At 35.9% G+C, this 12,589-nt stretch overlaps 1 protein-coding gene across 1 annotated transcript in view; it reads left to right on the top strand.

The window, feature by feature from the left end:
* Nucleotides 1-12,589, top strand: part of RAPH1 (Ras association (RalGDS/AF-6) and pleckstrin homology domains 1) — an 80,612-nt gene that overhangs the window by 33,034 nt on the left and 34,989 nt on the right. The window contains exons 5-6 of the mRNA XM_019635619.1: nucleotides 2,667-2,747; nucleotides 8,769-8,843. Coding sequence (XP_019491164.1) covers nucleotides 2,667-2,747; nucleotides 8,769-8,843 — 156 coding nt within the window. The remainder of the gene's footprint in view (nucleotides 1-2,666; nucleotides 2,748-8,768; nucleotides 8,844-12,589) is intronic.

The raw sequence follows: 12,589 nt of genomic DNA, 5'->3' as shown, positions 1-12,589 counted from the left end.
GTTTTATTTTGTAACCACGACTTTGGTGCAAGGCCATTTCTTGATTTATGGTCTGGCTCCTGTGTTCTGATCGATGCTTTTCTATATACACCCCCCACGCTGCCCAAGATTCTGGCTTGTAAATGGTACTTCATTTTAATATGTTACAGACTCAGGTTCTCGGCAAAGTAAGTTATGGATCACTAAACTTTTTTGTAGGAAAGTATTTAAATATTTTGTGGAAATACACCCTAATTAACATTAAATAAACTGTTTATATCATGCCATAACCCCTTTTCATCTTTATTGATGTAGTAACATTTAACCTTTGTTTGCATATGTACTATTTTCTATTGTTTTTGTCACTTTGCATACATGTGTCCATTTTTTATCAGGATGTGTTGAATTTTAACACGTCTGTTCCATCATACTGTTGAACAGGTACATAGGCAATCATCTCTTTTTTTGAACACTTTAGATTTTAAAAAAATTAACCAATAAGCATTTGGAAATATGATGGGAACTTGTGTGAGAGCCTGGAGAGAATAAATTTATTTATTTATTTATTTATTTTCATTTAGCTGAGCCATCCTGCCATCTGTTGGCAGCTGTTGGCAGCTCAGCTCGGGCTGGGAATCGAACCGGCGACCCTGTTGCTCAGAGCTCACACTCTTGAGTGAGCTCTTAACTAACTGAACCACTCAGCTGGCCTGAGAATAGATTTTTAAAAACTTTTTATTTTGAAATAATGTCAAACTTTAAAAAATTGGAAAGACTAGTAGTACAAAGAACTCATGAAACTTATTGTGTATTCAGATTCACTAATTTTTAACATTTTGCCACATTTACTTTATCAATTGTTTTTACACATAAATTTTTGTTCTGGAACCATTTGAGAGTTGATTGCGTTTATCATTCTTCTTTAGCCCTTAATACTTCAGTCTTTGTTTCCTAACAATGAGGATATTGGCAATAAAGGTTTGACAGGCCTCCCGTTGATGCAGTGATTGACATAATGCTATAGAATATGTTTAATGAGAAAATATAGAGGGGGGAAAGCAAGAACAGTCTTTATCTGGCCAAGCATGTGGCATGAAGGCCAAGAAGAAATAGTTACTCATACAGTCCATAAATGGTTGAGTGCCTAGGCACTGCAGTGGCCTGTAAGGGATAGAACTGTGAACATAATACACACTATCCTTATGAGGCTGTAATTTATTGTATGAGGAGTGGGGTGTCAATACATATTGATAACCCAACAAGCTATTTCAGTAAACTGAGGTAAGTACTGTGATAGGAAAGAGAAAACCTTCTTGGTTAAAAGGTCATTGAGTTACAGAATGCATTACAACTCGAAGAATAAAGACTTTGGAGAAGAAAGATGTATGCTAGATTGTAGGGAATTAAGGTGTAAGTGGAGGAGGTACACTATAGCTGAATTCCGGAAATTGGGCAGTGTAAAAGAGAAAACAGTAATTGAATAAGAGGATGGTACCCAGGAGAATTGAATATTTTTCTCTTTTTCCCCCCACCAATAAATTGGACTAGTTGAGTATCAGAGACTGAGATAATAAAGAGGGAATGAGTGGGATCTAGGACATGCTTAGCTTTTGGAGGGGAAAAAATGTATTTATTAATATAGAGCTGGAGTGAAGGATAAGAATATGGGTGTAGTTATAGGATACATTTTAGTGATGAAGATCCTGATGGACATGGTTTGCTTAGTAATGGAAGGAAGTGCGGTCATATGAAGAGGTGGAAGGGAGTGAAATTAGAAGCTTGAAGAACTTGGAAACTACCGTATTTTGTCGTGTATAATGCACTCCTGTGTATAATGCACACCCACGTTTTTGGCCCAGACTTTCAGGGAAAAAAATATTTTGTTTTAATTCTTTAATTCAAACTTTTATTTGTTTACATTTAGTTACTTGTTTTTCTATTATAAAGGAATTTTAGCATTTATTTTTTAACATATTATGGTACAAGAAATTTTATGTAACAAATAATTACAAAACACAAGAACAGATACAAGGAACAAGAAATTTTATGTACTGGTAACAAATTTATAATATTTACTCATCATAGAAGGCCAAGAACTCTTCATTGTTGCAAATTCATTGTAAGTTCAACAAAACTGATTATTGTATTCCAGGGCATTATTTTGCATACAGATATCATTATTGATTTCTAGAGTTACACTTTTAACTCATAAGCATAAATAAAAGAATTAAAAACATTTATATAGATATGGAATTAGTACTACCCATGTATAATGTGCATCCTTATTTTTCTCTCACAAATTTTGGCAAAAAAGTGTTCATTATACACAGCAAAATACAGTACTTAGAACAAGCTTAGAGGGAATGATTTAGAGAGTGAGGAGAAAAAATAGAGCAGTCAAGGCCCAATTGAGGATCAGAAGCATGAATTGGTAATGGACAGTGTTTCTGCATAGTTCTCCATAGAGCTCTACTTTCTAGAAGTAAAGTTAACCTTAAATTATCAAGGGTTAGTATTATCTGGTTCTTACCTTTTTTATTAATATAATGAAAGGTGCATGCAACTTTTCATTACCATTTTGTTTCAATTATTCATTTCAGTGATCTTTTCTCTTCCTGCATGATAATGAGAACTGCCCTTTTCCACCTCCTTTACCTACCATTTTCTTCCTTCCTGCATTTTCACAGCATGCTATTTCTCTGAGATGTCCCAGCAAGCAGGTCAAGCATCATATTGACTTCACAGAAGAACAGGCTGAGCTGACACCTGTAAGTTCTATAAACATGTCTGTGGGAGTGTTCAAATATCAATGAAGAGAAATGAGTTCTTTAGAACTTTTGATCATGAAACCTTGTTATGTGCCTCAAATTTACAAATAAAAATTAAACCAAGCTTAACAAATGAGCAAAAACAAATAAGCAACTGTATGGTACGGTGCCATTGAATATTAATACTCATGGTAAGATTATATAGGTGGTAGCGTATCTAATATAGAGAAGTTTTGTGTTGGAACCTGAAACCACATGCTTTCTTTTTTATTCCGAAGCTAAGGACTTTTGTAAATTGCCTAAGATATTAACAAATTTAGCTTTTTTTGTCAGAATGGGGATATCAAGTAGAATGACTCTTCTGTACTGATAAGCTTAACTAATTTTGTTAGTTATTAATTTTGTTCTTCAAAAATGTATCCTCTGGTCAGTGGATACCTGGTCAGTGGATGCCACAGAGCTGCTGTACAGTAGCCACTAACCATATATGGCTATTAAGCACTTGAAATGTAGTTAATCCAAATTGAAATGTGCTATAAAGATAAAATACACATTGGACTTTGAAGACTTAGTATAAAAAAAGATGTAAAATAGTAATATTTTTTGTGTTGATTACTTGTTGAAATTATAATAATGTGGAAATTTTCAGTTAAATAAAAGATGCTAATAGCTTTTTTACAGTTTTCTTTTTACTTTTTTAAAAAAATGTGGCTACTATTGTAGATAATTTTAATTACATTTGTGGCTTGTATTGTATTTCCATTGGTCAATGCTGCTTCAGAGTTAGCTATGAAGCTTTAAAAAAAAAAAAAAAAAGACCAAACCCCTGACCCTGACCCAACTAAATCAGATTTCCTCTAATCCTCTCTTCTTCGCTTCTTCTCTCCTTCCTTCTCTTCATTCCTAGCCTTAAAAAGTACGGCAGTGACCCAATGAATTGATTTCACAACCCACTAATGGGTATATATCCTGCATAGTGAAAAACACTTCTCCAACCTCACCGCGAACCCCTCCCCTACACTCACAAGCATCAGCCATGCTTCCTTGCATTGTCATCTATAGTACTTGTTTCTTCTGCTCAAACAGCAGTTCTCAAACTTTTTAGTCCTGATACCTCCATTTCATAACAAATAATTTATAACACTATCTTTACTATCCCAAATGAAATTGATAGATAATATAACTTGCATACCTCTTTTTAAAAGATGAATTGGATGCCCTAATACCTAGCATGAAGGAGAAATAGCCAAAAAGTAATTTATAGTATAATAATGTATCTATTTCAGTTTTTAAATGCTTGGCCACCACTGTATTAAAAGACACAATGTAGTAGTCACATCCGACACCCACTTATAATTAAGAACTCTGGATTTAAGAGAAGTTGGGAGATAAAAGATTTTTTTTATAGGAAAAAGAAAGCAAATATGGGTGGGCCCAGAATTAAAATGCATTATAAACAGTAGCAGATAAAACATACCTGTATATGGTAATAGGAAATATACTTCTTAACTGAAGTATATGGACAATGTGCTGAGACAATTTATAGTCAGTCAAAGAAACGAAAATAAAGAAATACAGAATTCTTGCAAATGAGCAGTGTCTTATAATTTTACAATAATTCCCTGCCTTATAACATTGGGATGAGGTAGTGATAAAATTATTTAGATATTTGACTTTTTACAATATACATTTCTCATTGTGCTATAAATATTTTAAATAAGACAGGGTAATGTGAAGTATTTTTAAACAATCTTTATTATTGAAGCTCAGTGAAATTCCTGCATTTCATGTCTTGTCATTAATTTAATAGTATTTAGTTCTTAATGCTGTTAAAAGGAATTTCAAATCTCCCCTGTCATTTACTTGCATGTGACAGTACAATCTGATACTGCCGGTTTTGGTATTGCCAACTCTTACTTCAAGCCAGGTTTCCATTGTTGAAATGATTTTCTAACGTAACAAGTAACTCTTGGTAAATTCTGAACAAAAGAAAGTGCAGGCTTCCCTCGATTTATTTTAAATGGTAAATAGCATTCCTGGAAGTGTCATTGAATATTAAAATTATACGTAAATACTTTGTGTTTCTATGTAAAATCAAGTTAGGTTATAAACTCAGATTATTATAAACTGGATTACCCATCTATATGATTTTCATATAAGTACATTAAAAATACATGTGAGATGTGGGACTTTTGTTGTTATTATGTGACATTGTTCCATGTTTGCGGAGCATCTAGCTTTCCTGACTTCCCTCTCAATAAATACCAGTAATGCCCTATTCCACTGTGACAACACAAAATATCCCCAATGTTTCTCCGAAATGCCTCCTTGAGAGCAGCACTATCCCCTTTGAGAAACCCTGATATCTCTATTTACTGTCTCTACCCCCCCACCTGACCCCACCCCCAGCTGCCTCATCTTCATCCTCTAGGACTCTAAGCTTTTTCAGAAATACTTGACTGAGCTCCTAATTTTGGATTAGTTACTCCACTTCCTACTTGCTCTCATACCATTTAACATATTGTACTGTAGTTGTCAGTTCTCTTTAGATTCTAAACTTTGTTGACAGCAAGAAATGCATACCTATCTTGGTCACTTGTGCATCTCCAGTGCCTGGAGGGTTCCAGGCTCAAAGCTTAAACAGAATAAATAGTTGAATAAATGATAGGGGAAAATGGAAGAGAGAATGAAAATGGGCTAATAACAGTGAAATGGATTAAGAATACCCTGTTGACTCTGTGTTGTTAGTGGTGGATGAAAGAAAATATAAGAAGGTCCCATTTAAGTGAAGCTATGTGCCTTTTTGTTACCAGTAAGTAAGCTGTACCAAGACTGAAGGCTGATGTAACGACGTGCCCCAACCACTGTGTCTTGTATTTACGTCTCAGTCCTCCAACTGCACACTACTCTCCTCACCCCTCTTGCATCTTTCTCCAGTACTCCCGCTATCCCCACTGTCTTTCTGAAGAATTCTAGAGCAAAGTAGGACAGGCACCAGTAGGGAAGGTAGATAAAGTAAGATATTTATTGAAGGGAGAAGTTTGCTGCTTCTGATTTCTAGATTTTTGGGTTTTTTTCTGCTACAGTTCTTATAGCTGAGATAGAGGACACATGGAGACCTGGCCTCCCTCCCTGCTGGTGATTAAGCAGTGATTAGCTATATGACTGTCCCAAACACAAAGTAATTTTTGATCATGTCCACCTATTGTTTGTGGTCTCACTCTTGAGATGTGGCATATTTTTGGGTTACCAACCATAATGACTACCCCTTTTTATTTTAAGCTATTTAAACCTAATATTTTTAAATGGCTGACTTCTACTTTAGAGTCTTCAAATAGTTAGATATTATTGTTTTTTGGGTTTTTTTGTTTGTTTGTTTGTTTTTGTTTTTTTCTTTTAGCTGAGCCATGCTGCCACCTGTTGGCAGCTCAGCAGCAGCTCACCTCAGCTCGGGCCGGGCGTCGAACCACTGTTGCTCAGAGCTCGCACTCTTGAGCGAGCTCTTAACCAACTGAGCCATTTGGCCTGCCCTGGTTTGTTTGTTTTTTAATTGGAGAATTGGGGGAGGGGACCAGCCAAGTTGTTGTTCTTCAGTCTTAGTTGTGGAGGGCTCCAGTCTCCACCTGGCTACCCATCGGCAGCTCTTAGCCTCTAAGCTCTAGGTGCTGTGTTCAACCTTAGTTGCGGGTGGGCATAGCCACTATCCCATGCAGGAGTCGAACCAGCATCCTTGTTAAGAGCACACGCTCTATCCACTGAGCCATCCGGGCGGCAGCTCCGCTCAAGGTGCCGAGTTCAGTCTTAGTTGCCAGTGGGTGTAGCCCACCATTGAACAGGCAGTCTTGTTGTTAGGAGCATGTGCTCTCACCACCTGAGCCATCCTGCCACCTGTTGGCAGCTCAGCGGCAGCTCAGCTCGGGCACATCTCACTGGCCCATGTGGGAATAAAACCAGTGGCCCTGTTGCTCAGAGCCCGCACTCTTAAGCAAACTCTTAACCAACTGAGCCACTTGGCCGGCCCCCAGATATTATTGTTTCTTATTCATCAGAGTGTAGAGTTTTTAGTGATTGGAAGTCTAGAGGTGATTATTTTTATGAGGTCTGATTGAGTAAATCTTATAAGATTTTTTTAAAGTTTAAACTTGAATTTAAGGTCTAGAATTATATTTACCAAATAATAGCTTTCGATAGCCTGAAGTAGATTTTTTCTTTTAATTTGTATTATAATTAACTATAGATATTCTACTCATTTTGGGAACCTTTCCTGAGAAAGTAAGTTTTATGAGTAAGATAAATAGGAGTAAGTTTTTCAAGACATTTTCTATATGTTTTACATAATTGTGTAAGAATATATTTTTTTCTCATTACATGTGAATAGCAAAAAATGAATGGAAATAAGAGAAATGAAAATTGTAGTTGCTCTTTTAAATTGTCATTCCGTATTTTCTCCCTAGTCTTAACTGATTGTTAACCTGAAATTAAATTGTATTTTCAGAATTTTCTGCTTACCTAGAGTCTTTATGGATGAGCAATTAATCTTTACCTTCATGAGAATTATACCATATAGGTAAATGATGACCTAGGGATAACCGTCTCTGTTCTTGTTATTGTGTGACCTTGTTAGTGCTAATCTTGATGAATATGTCCAATTTTTTTTATCCGTAGGTTTCTTTCTTTCTTTCTTTTTTTTTTTTTCCAGGAGTAGGTGAAAGGGAGAGGTGTGCTTGTAAGGTTCATCTTGAATTAAAACAAAGCTAAACAAATACAAGTAATGAAATGCATAGTAAACCTAACTCAACATAGTGTAGATAGGAGTAAATATTAAGTTAATGTTACTTTCTGTAACTATTTCTAATCTTGAAGTAGTGTGTTTTATTATCTGCGACAATAGACTTTATGAGAGTGGGTGCTGTTCTATCTGTTGGGTTGTCGGAAAAGTCATGACGTATTTTTCTATGTTTTTCATTGCAAAAATATGTCATGACTTTTCTGACAACCCAATAGTATTTGTTTACATTAATTAAAAGAATCTTTCTCAAGAATAACTTGATATACAGTTAGATTTATAAAATATAACATTATAGAATATTTTCTATAATGCATTGTTGTGCCATTTAAATGGTGGTTAGTAACTACATATCCTTAAAAGTAAATACTAATTCAGAATTATTTAGGGACAGGGAAGTCTGAATTACATATACAAGTATATCAAAATAGCTGTAATTTATACTACAGGAGTTTAGAATCAATTGTATAAGCTTACCTTACAATGTGTTAACTAAAAAGTTATTAAGGGAGAAAAGTATAGTTAGGGGCTTTGTTATTCACAATCATTTTTATGAAAATATATTAATTGTTTGAATTAATTTAACCAGTTTAAGGGAACACTTCTTAATATTTTGTTCATATCATTCATTTGCTATACAAGCTCCTTCCTGTGCAATGCAGTCTTATTAGTATTCTGATATAAGGAATGAATTAATAACATTTTACTGAAAATAAGTGATATTCATTAGGCAAAATATGGCCATTTTTCCTCTTGGTGTGGCTACCATTGAAATACTTGGCAGAAGTTTTAAAACTGATGTAGTCTTATTCTGTTTTCATAAGAATATACTATTTAAAGCTATATAGGTCTTGTGTAGGCTTTATAAGAGGAAGGAATCTATTTAGTCATTGATCTTTCACACCTATTTATTTGTGCTGTGTGCACAAATACTGCCCTGGAAAACAGACTGGCTCTGTGATCTGTGCAGTTGTGTGATCCATTTTCCCAAGGTGAGGGATCAGCAGGCGTCGGCTAGGACACACCTTGTGGCATAGATAGTGCACCCCCCTTCTTTTTCTTTTTCTTTTCTTTTTTTTAATTTTCTTTTGGACACATTTCAGTGAGTTTAGGGGAAAGATACGAGATTAGTAATAGAGAATCATTCTTGCTTTGTCTATTTTATATTTTAAACACATAAAACCTCCACTGACTTCTATTGCCTTTTTTTGTTTTTCTCTCTCTTTCTACACAAGCACTCCTATCTGGACAGGGAAACCTCCCTTCTTCTGAGAAACATTGCAGGAAAACCTTCTCATTTGCTGACCAAGGTGATGCTTCTTCTTTCCACCTGTATGTAAATATTTATTGCTTTGTAGGTAGAATATAGTTTCTGGTTTTGATTGTACTCTCAAATTTCGCAGATTGTTCTTATTTCAGCACCTTTGGCCTTAATAGAGGTATTTTTTTCTCTTCCTGAAGGTAATTATTTACTGATCTTAACGACTATTAGAAAATATTGAGAGTAGAAAATATTTTCAGTAATTTTCCACTAGTTTTTAACTTTTGTAAATACCTGACAGTCTTCCCAAGTATGTTGTACTTTTTCTAGTTTAACATTGTATTTCACTTTCAAGTCTAAAAATCATTGCTTTAATTTTAACTTTTACTTCTAATGGTTATCCATGCTGTGAGTTTTTTCTTTGTTTGTTTTGTTTTACTAAACTTTGTTTTCTAATTCTTGACTGTATTATTAGCACCTCATTTAATTAAAACATTTATTTATATAAACAGAATCTTACTTTACAGTAGCTTAATCAAATGGGAAGAAAAAGTTGCAATTTTAATTTCTCAGTTCTTCACATTCAGAATGGTTTGAATTGGCCCAGCTAGATTTACACTGGGCTGGTATTTTACATCAATTTAAAATCTTTTAGCCATTGTCATGCTTAAGTAAGGATAGCAGAACAAGGAATCTGAATAGCTTTCTACTTCTTTTCAAGTCATGTTTTTATTTCATTATCTTATTAACATTTAAATTCAAGAATGTCAGACTTGATTATAAATAGTTTTGGAGCAATATACATAATAATTATAGGTAATATTTCTAAGTTGTTATTGTATCTGAGGGTTTTTTAAAAACATTCATTTGTTTTTAACCTTACAAACTTGTGAAAGAAGATGATGAAGGGAAAAAAATCTCTGTGAGGAGCAAAGCAGCTCAAAGAGAAGACCCAAGAGTCAGCAGTGAAACCCTTTCTCTTGTTTGACTTTCTTTAAAGTAGATCTAGGAATAGGGTAGAAGCAGCTTAAAGACCAGGGAAAATTAGAAGCCTAAGCAGATAATAGACGTACTTTATAACAACCATAGCAAAGATTTTCCTTTTCGTCAGCTCTTCCTTCTCTGTTTAGTCTCTTTACCTGAAAGTCACACTCACAGCTTCAACTAGCCACTCTGTTCTAGATAAGATCTCTCTACCTGAAAACAACACATTTCCAGATTGCTATCAGGCATTTCCTAAAAGATTAACAGCATTTTACCAGCACCTCCAATCCCGAAGGTCTTTAGCTACTTACCTACACTCTTCCTGGGGCCTCACAATTTATAGAATCTTCTTTTGACGGTTCTATTTCTGTTCAGAATGCTTCCATTCTCCCAATGCCCAGGTTTGAGCCCTCTACTATTCTTGTTGTCTTTCGTCTTTTTACTTATTATCTTAAAGCTCTAATGAAGCTTGTCATAATTTGCAGGGTTTGTTAAGTTCACCTACCCATTTCATTCCTATTGCCACCACCCTAAAATAGGCTCTTGTATCTTACCAGAGCCACTACACTTGTCTCTTTATTCTTGCCTGTCCCTCCTCCAGTGCATTCTGTACAATGCTCACAAACTAAGTGTAACATTTTACCATTTCCATTGCATTTTATTCAACAAACATTTGTTGAATCCTGTACTGTGCTAGGTGCTGGAATATAACATTTATAAAATTGACATATTCCCCCCACCCTCAGGAGCTCACAGTCTACTTATGAAGGTAGATTAAAAAAAAACATTAACAAGCAAGCATGTAGACGAATTCTAAATCACGTTAAGTGCTATGAAGGAAACGAGAATACTGAGGAGAGCATTAGTCTGCATTTCCTTTAGATGGTAAGATCAGACCAGGCCCTTCAAAGGGGGTGACATTTAATAAAAAGCTTGAAGGATGAAAAGAAGCCATCTTGAGGGTGAAGGGAAGTGTTCCATGTAAATAGGCCCAGGAGCTTGGCATGTTTGAGAAGCTGAAGAAAGACTGTTACTGGAGCCACAATAGTTGAATGAAGATAGGAGTGTCTTGATCTGGGTTTGGAGAGGTAGGCAGGAACCAAACCATTCAAGGCATGCTAAGGAGTTTGTATTTTTACTATTGCAGAGAATAACTCATCCATTCAACAGATATTTTCTGAGTGCCAACTATGTGCCAGACAGTATTTACAACCCAGTATGGCAATGAACAAAACAAAGTTTCTACCACAGGGAGAGTTGTGCTTTGCAGGTTTTGAATACATGCTGTCAGTAACTTCTCATCTCCCTCTGCCCAAGAGACGGCGATACCAGCTGCAGCATCAAAGCCAATCCTGCTCGGATCATATTTTCTTCTCCCATTACCCAAGTGGTGGCATTACTGGTGTATGCAGCCAACACCTGGCTCTAGCTACTTGCTGTATACTGCCCTGCTCACATACAGCAAGAAATTTGAGCAGGAAGGTGATTGAGTAGCACGGAACCTAAACATGTGAGGTGGGGGTGGAGTCAGGGACAAGGTGCAGAAATTCCTGCAGAACGCGAGCCACGGGCCCCTCAGTGTCTGTGCCCTGTGGACCAGAGCAGCTGGCTTTTTTGAAGCTAAAAACGTTTATACGTCTTGGACACCTCCTGTGTGGCAGCCTGTTTCCCCTTACCCAAAAAGCATGTACCCTAGTTACTGACCCACCTCAGACCTGCACTTCTCCAGACTAGAACCTTGTAACACCCCGTAGTTAGCAGAGTAGAATGGATATAGCAGGACTGTACTTAGGCCAAGGTAGCAAAAAGATTGTTGTTTGTTTGTTTTCATCACTATACCACTGTTAATGAAATAACTGTCCCACATACAGTTCTGAGCCGGGAGCTTCTGCAGAGACAGTGCCAACCAGTTTTTTCTGGGAGTGGCATTAGTGCCAGCACAGAACTATTTTGCCATAAGTGGGAGCAGTGGACAAAGGACATTGCTGATCTGATGCCCTTAAATCTCTGGATACCATTCTAAAGGCTTGCCCTGACCTCCTGATCTGATAATGCATATTTGTTACTCTTGACTCCTTACCTTGCTTTATTCTTTCCCCCCATGGACTTATCACCAACTGACACATCACACATCTGTTTTTTATTGTTTTGTCTCTTATTAAATGTAAGCTCAATGAGAGCAGGAACTCTGTATCCCCTGCACTCAAACTTAAGCCTGCATAGTCTCAACAACACCTGTCAAATAAAAGAATGGTCTTTTAGTGACCATCAAGTTTTCAAGAACTGCTGTAATGTTGCCCACCATTTTCTTTGCTTCAGAGAAGTTATAAAAATTCTATTATGTTACTGAAAGTCTTTTATTTTTGACAAGCAGTTTTTATTTACTGCTTCTCCAAAAGTTTACATTATAACCCTTAGGACAAAAGGGATTGTGACATTTTAGTGGAAAGAACAAGCACTTATTCACCTAGAAAGATAAGCCTTTCCAGGCCTTAATCAGTACAATGGATATAATGATAATACTGGCCTTGCATTATTGAGAATTAAATGAGACACTATGTGTAATATGCCACTTAGCGTGTGACAAGTTTTAAAGTGTTCAGTTAATGTTTGTTCTCTTCTCAGTGAGAGTTTTATCAATTTCATGATTTCTTCAAGAGAGGTAAACTATTTTGGCTCTGACCAGTTTTATAGAATAGACTATTTCATGGGTATCAAACTGCTTATCACTCCAAATTTTCTTTGAATTCTTTTAATTTACATACATTTTTTTTTATTGTTGTAGTTTGTGGAATAAACTAGATCCCAAAG

Source organism: Hipposideros armiger, unplaced genomic scaffold, assembly GCF_001890085.2.
Source record: "Hipposideros armiger isolate ML-2016 unplaced genomic scaffold, ASM189008v1 scaffold_23, whole genome shotgun sequence".
Taxonomy (NCBI): domain Eukaryota; kingdom Metazoa; phylum Chordata; class Mammalia; order Chiroptera; family Hipposideridae; genus Hipposideros; species Hipposideros armiger.
The sequence above is the reverse complement of the archived record's forward strand: the minus strand, read 5'-3'. Positions and strand labels throughout refer to the sequence as shown.